Below are 6,750 nucleotides of genomic sequence, written 5' to 3' on the forward strand. Positions count from 1 at the left end.
TAATCAGTCCCCGTTAATTTAATCAGTCTCTTTTGATCACTAAATTAATTCCAAATTAATTCCTGATCAATACCAAATAAATAATATGATTTCTCAATTAATATAATATTCTTATAATATATATTAATAAATCACAAATAACCTCTTTCTCAAATATCCATCCTATCAAATTGCTCCGGTGAAGGCAACCCAAAAGGACCATGCTACTATCAGGTCAAGTACATACCAATTATAGTTATGACTTAGACACCTAATCCAACAATGTCATGATTGAAAAACTCCATGCATATATTCACAATAATCTCCTTTCACAAAACTTACTTTTTGAAATTGTAGGCAAGGAATAAAGCAATAGTTAAACTTTCCAAGGGCATGATGGCTCCATCAACCCTAACCTTAACTGTGTGTGTTTTTTCCAGCAACTGAACCTTATTGTTTGTACGCTTTTTCCGATGAGAGGGTTGTAGATCCAAAAATGATGATTACATATCAGGAAGTGAAGTGGTGGAATAGTATGTTACAGATCTGGACATGAAGTGGTGGCATGGATGGATGTCGACAAATAGGGAGATGATGTTGATTCTTTATATACGGTGATACTTAAAAAAATATATATATAAAATACAAAAAATGATATACTAGTTATTTCGATTATGGTATGGACTAAATTTGAAACAAAACAAAACCTTAGGGATGATTCGAGTAAAAAGGGTCACATACCAGATACAAAACTGTAGGACATTTCGTGAAATTTACTCTAAATTTTGTGAGCATCTCAATAATCATAATTATAATGGTTTAGACAATTAGGGCTTGTTTGATATACTTTGAATGGAACCATTAAGTGGCGGTCTCTGAATGGTTTAACCATTAAGGGCGTTTGATTATCTAATTTTAACTTAGGATTTAAACAAAACATTTTGGGTCTACATTTGGCTCGAGAATGAACCTTTAGCCTTGTCTTTTTCGAAACTAGTTTTCCTTGAAGTTGACTGAGGGCTTGTAGCTGACAGAGTATGATAAATGGAGGATTCAAACACATTCAATTGGTGTTGGGTACCAATTAAGATTGACAGAACTTCTGATGATCTGAGGAAATAACAAGATGTGTGTAAGGAGATGAAATTTACATCAGATACATAAATAGTTCGCATGGAAATTGGAAAATTATATATTTATCTGTCTCTTCTTTGCTAAGCTAATTGATGAGATATTCCTTCCACAACTAAGAATCATTGGTGATGGAATAAAATGATTCTTGGGAAGGTTAATATCCTTTGAAGATCCACGAGATTCATTGAATGTGTTATGTAATCTCTCTTCCAACTCCTTGCCGATCTACGTATTTGATGAACATTATTGTGCTTGTAATTTTTGATACAATCTAATTTTAGATATAATTGCTTCTTGGTTAGAAAGTTAAAGTGGTAATTTATTTTCCATCTTCTATTCGACAAGATTACTAAAGAGCATTTAATCAACATTTATTCATGCTTTTTAATGGTTCAATACTTAATAATTCAGGTTCTATCAAACAACCTCTTCTACATAAATAAAGTTTACGAATCCGAACTGACAGTGAAATAATTTTTTTTCTCGAAAAACTACTTCGATAATTTACGAGTTATTTTTCGTTAAACACATGATTAATTTTTATAAAATGTATACATTGATTTTTGGACACTTTAGTGAAGGAACTCTAATTTAAAAATTCATGTATCTCCCTTAAACCGAATTTCATATTTAAATGTAACGTTTTAATATTCACGTAGGGGATGACCTTCTTAATATAGACGACTGAAAACATCATTGCCATCAACGTAATACCCGCAAAATACAAAGGGCACTTGAGACATATCACCGATCTTTCCGTAAGTCGACGCCTTACAAGGGTGACATATAGTAACAATCAGTAGACAAGACAGACCAACAATATCATGACACGTGTATTTACACACCCACACGTGTCACAAAGCGATGACGTTACTTAACAGCTTCGTGATGCACTCAAACGTAACCCAATGGCCGACCCGACCTCTCTTCGTACGCAAAAGACATCCGAAATGGCGTAAGTGCCAAACGCAACACCTGATCCGACGGCTGTCAATGAACTTTAAACCCCTCCACCGATTAGATCCTAGCCGTAGACTTTAACATTTGTAGTAAAGATAAATCATACTAAGCCCCTCGACTATGGTGAAATATCAAATTTATCGGTTTTATGTTTATATTTTGAATCATATTAGTCCTTAAACTCTCATTTTTTACTTCAAAGATGCTTTGCATTTTCCTTTTACTCCCCATTACAATGTATATCCACTTAGTTTTAAGTAGTAATGTAGTTTTGTTGTAATGTCATCTTTAGCAACTCCTATTCGTGTCAATACAATGTGAATGGTTGAAAAATGAGACATTGGGATCAATTCAGAGCTACTTTTATGAAAAATTGTTTCAAACATTATACTTCTTATGCTATGATCACAATTCAGGTGTCCTTTGAAATAGCCATGGGTATGAATTACAATCTTTTTTCAAACTTCTATTTATTGTATTGTTAGATATCAATTTTGGACCCGCCATTGATGTTAATGATGACATTTAAAATTTATTTGGGATAACCTAAAGATGTTAGATCCAAGTCATACGTGTGATGTGTCGGTGAGTAAGGTTTTCACAGGGTATTTTTCGAATCATTTAGATTGTCACATTTTTCAAGTTAAGACTTAACTTCCATTAGTCGATTTCAAAACTATATATGACCATGACAACCAAAACCTTCAACGAGTATTCAATATTTCATATGCTTTTAGTCTTTTTATGTACGAACCATACATCAACAATATCCCATATAACAATAAGTACAAAATGAATTTATTTTTGGACCCAAAGAAATGAAACTTCTTAATCATTAATAAATATCAAGTACTACATACTAGAAAGCTCTAAAAAATGTGATATGTGTATTGAGGTTGAAATTCCATATTGTTGACAATAACAAAGTTTAAAGATGAGGGATAAATTAAAAACAAACTTTAATTTGTTTTGAAGGATGACATTTTATTAATTTTACTCTTTTTTTTTTGGGAAAAATTGTAGAAGGACGACGAGAGTCCACACATGTTGGTTCTTTTAAATGCATCACCAGTTATAGAGTCATAAATACATAAAACAATAGTACAGGGACTAATATTGTCATTTAGGTATAATAGTAGGACCAGAAAGTTATATATTCCTTTTTAACAATGCTTGCTTTTGTCCATTAGCTCAGGCGTTGTTATGTTGATGAATTCTAAGCTCAAAATTGTTTTCACCTCCTCTCTCTCTTCCTTTCTCTCTCTACAAACTTTTTCTCTCTCAAGAATCTCTCTGCAAATTCTTCTGATCGGCGAAGAAACTCCATCACCAACGAGTTCTGGAGTTCAATTTCCATCTTTGCACATTTGTTCGAATTCGCAATGGTAAATGTGCAGCGTTTGTATGTACAATTGATCAATTCAGAAACATCCATGTGTTCGTGTGTGTGTTTTACTATGTGTTCTTGGTGTCGATGAATTGATTTTAACATTTGGCAAATGCAGCAGCAACTGGTGCCGCCATGGCTAGAGAAGCTTCTCGGAACGGCATTCTTCTCGGTGTGCCGGACGCACGGCGCCGCCGCGAGAAGTGAATGTAATATGTATTGTCTGGATTGCAATGGCGACGCATTCTGCTTCTATTGCCGATCTTCTCGCCATAAAGAACATCAAGTCATTCAGGTTCGTGTGTGTGTGTGTTTTCCTTCACATTTATAACAGACAATCTCACGCTCTGATCGGTTGTACTTACAATGTTGTAATGTACAACTCCATTGATTTCATGAGGACTTCGAAATTCATATCAACATTATCAAAATTCGATTGCTTCTTTCCTTCACATTTCCTTTCAATTTTGTTGAAATTAAACATTAATTACGTTTACATTATAAAAAATGAGATGAGATATATCACATTGTTTTCATTTTCAACATTATATTCACCTCAACAATTTTGTTTTTTGTTTTTATGCAATTTAAAAATCTTTTTCGAAACTTTTTATAACACCAATACTATTCTCAACTACCTTCACATTGTCAATTCTGTAAACTTTTTCACAACTTTTTGATGAAAATGCAGATCAGAAGATCATCATATCACGATGTTGTGAGGGTTTCAGAGATCGAAAAAGTATTGAACATCAATGGAGTTCAAACATATGTTATAAACAGTGCAAGAGTTCTATTTCTAAACGAAAGGCCACAACCTAAATCAGGAAAAGCAGTTTCACACATTTGTGAAATTTGTGGAAGAAGCTTATTGGATGCACTTCGATTTTGTTCACTAGGCTGTAAGGTTAGCATAATCTCCTTCATTAATTAATTACTCTCATTTAATATTTTAATACCTAATTTTTTGCTTTAATTGTTGCCTTTGGTTTGCTTCACAATGTTGACAATACAACTCACCCCCCATATGAATTGGCAATCGCATGTACCATATGATCATGACCTCATCATGCACATCATTTACATGTTAAAGAAAATTAAAATAATAATAATAATAATAAAGCAACCCATTATACAGCAATAATAACATAAATATTTTTATTAGTATATATGGATATAATGTGATATAAATATTGCAGTAAAACAAGAGTAAAAGTTTTGCTTTTTTTGGACATGCTTTCGTGGGTGTTTCTAGAATATTTCACCAATAGAACCCTTTTTGGTATAATAAATGTAATACGGTTAATTTAGGTGAGATTTATAGGTAAAATTAATTCAAAAGTAAATCAAATGCATCATCATGGATTTCAAATAACTAACTTTGATTATCTATAGTAACAATTACTATTCAAATGTTGAATGCTATATGTAAAATCTTTTTTAAAAAAGATTATATAATACAAGTATTTATGACATTCTTCATTTATTATTGATATTATTTGTCAAATAAATCCAACAAAAGAGAAACTTATATTTTGTGGTTTTAGGTAGTGTTTGGTATTTAATAATCGAATAGAGAATATAATTAAAGTTCATTATCGATAATAATAAAAAAATTATGATTCTTTGTCACAAGGAATGGAATCGAGCAATCATAAGATAATTTGATTCGTTTTCATTGACTCATTTTTATTATAAAATTTTCAATGACACTATTTTTTAAATTTGAAAACATTAATTATATTATGTTTTTTTTATTTGTATTTAATTTTTGTCTCGTTTAACATTTTTTTTTCTAAAGTGATAAGTAATTTTTTCCCAATATTTCAAGTATGTAAAGTTTATATTTCAATCAACAAAAAAATAACATATGTAATTAATTTATCAATATATATTTTTTTCTTAAACCAACATTTTCTTTCGTCTAACACTATAATCACACCCAACATTAATGCTAACATGATGGCAATCACTATCACTTTCTAAAGTCCAAATAAAATCTCACATTATTTTGTAACTACACTTTATTTATTTATTTAATCATATTTTTTACATAAAGGTTGTAGGAATAAAAAGAAATGGAAACACAAGCTTTATGTTAGAGGACATATCATCATCATCAACAAGAATGATATCATCATCATCAACAAGAAGAGAAGAAGAAGAATTGCGTGAAGGCTCACAACAAGACATTTACCCGCCCACACCTCCCCCACCTCTTTCTTCAACTTCCTCCACTAGGAGAAGAAAAGGCATTCCTCATAGGGCTCCTTTTGGTTCCTAGTATATAAATACCTATATATATTTATATATATAATATATAAGATATAATATATCATACTCGATCGATCGAAAAAGGTAAATTACTAAATTACCCTTGAAAAAGCAAACAAAACAAATGCCCCTTAAATTCCTCCTACTTTATACAACCCATCAACATTGACAATTTGTTTCACCAAATACATACCCATCTATGGCATGCCTTCCCCAAGCCTTTCTAGGCTATCATTTATATGTTTCTAGTTCGAGAATGTAGTATATGAGGTGTGTCGTATGATAAAGGTCGTTTAAAACAATACATTCGGTAAAAAAAAAAGTAAAAAAACTGTAAATCTATTCTAAATGGTTATGTTTTGTTAAAGACGAGTGATTCTCGGAAGTGAAGTTTACTGAATGATCATAATGAAGATAAAAAAAGTCAAAACATATTTTTTTACTGGATTGTTTAAATTAAAGAATCAAATCAGGATTTGACGTGTATTGTTGAATGATTTATTTTTAAATTAAAGACAAGTGATTCTAGTAACTGAGGTTTAGTGAAGGATCATAATGAAGGTATAAAAGTCAAAACATATTTTTTTACTGAATGATTTAAATTAAAAAATCAAATCAGGATTTGACGTGTATTGTTGGATGGTTTATTACGTCATTACATGATAAATATTATTTTAATCAAGATTGATGTGGAAATATGAACTACAAGAGAGTTGGTAGTAAAATTAGCTATAGGGATGGGGGAGGGGTCCCAAAGTACAAAACAAAAACTCTTGTTGGGAGGGAGCCATAAGCCAATAATTCATAATTGTTATTTATAGTTGAAAGGTATATATTTAATTAAGAAACTAAAGCAATATGTATATTTTTTTTTGTGGAGTCCATTTTATAAGTTTTATTGGCCCCCCAACTCACATGGGCCGTTTACAAAAAGGAAAGCTTTAGTTAATTAAATATTTATTTAATTCCATATAATATACTCAAAGGAAAAAGTTGGGTAAAAGTCATGTTTCTTT

At 31.1% G+C, this 6,750-nt stretch overlaps 1 protein-coding gene across 3 annotated transcripts; it reads left to right on the top strand.

The window, feature by feature from the left end:
- Window positions 1-3,273: 3,273 nt before the first annotated feature.
- On the top strand, window positions 3,274-6,103 carry LOC145159120 (protein RGF1 INDUCIBLE TRANSCRIPTION FACTOR 1-like). Of its 3 annotated transcripts, none has more exons than XM_079078026.1 (4): window positions 3,274-3,458; window positions 3,579-3,755; window positions 4,152-4,367; window positions 5,520-6,103. In XM_079078026.1, exons 1-4 carry the CDS (start codon window positions 3,456-3,458, stop codon window positions 5,742-5,744), a joined length of 621 nt encoding a protein of 206 aa, XP_078934152.1. In that variant the 5' UTR covers window positions 3,274-3,455; the 3' UTR covers window positions 5,745-6,103. The 3 variants fall into 3 exon arrangements, with proteins under 3 accessions (XP_078934152.1, XP_078934153.1, XP_078934151.1); XM_079078027.1 differs by having other exon boundaries at window positions 3,582-3,755; XM_079078025.1 differs by lacking the exon at window positions 3,274-3,458 and having other exon boundaries at window positions 3,573-3,755.
- Window positions 6,104-6,750: the final 647 nt, after the last annotated feature.

This window comes from Lactuca virosa, chromosome 2 (assembly GCF_052849685.1).
Source record: "Lactuca virosa cultivar CGN04683 chromosome 2, Lactuca_virosa_CGN04683_v6, whole genome shotgun sequence".
Classification (NCBI taxonomy): Eukaryota; Viridiplantae; Streptophyta; class Magnoliopsida; order Asterales; family Asteraceae; genus Lactuca; species Lactuca virosa.

Bases quoted from the DNA above. Each gene is read 5' to 3' on its own strand.
- LOC145159120 (XM_079078025.1), top strand. From the start codon at position 3,573: ATGCAGCAGCAACTGGTGCCGCCATGGCTAGAGAAGCTTCTCGGAACG. The intron at 3,756-4,151 runs GTTCGTGTGTGT...ATGAAAATGCAG, and splicing joins AAGAACATCAAGTCATTCAG to ATCAGAAGATCATCATATCA. The intron at 4,368-5,519 runs GTTAGCATAATC...TTTTACATAAAG, and splicing joins TTTGTTCACTAGGCTGTAAG to GTTGTAGGAATAAAAAGAAA.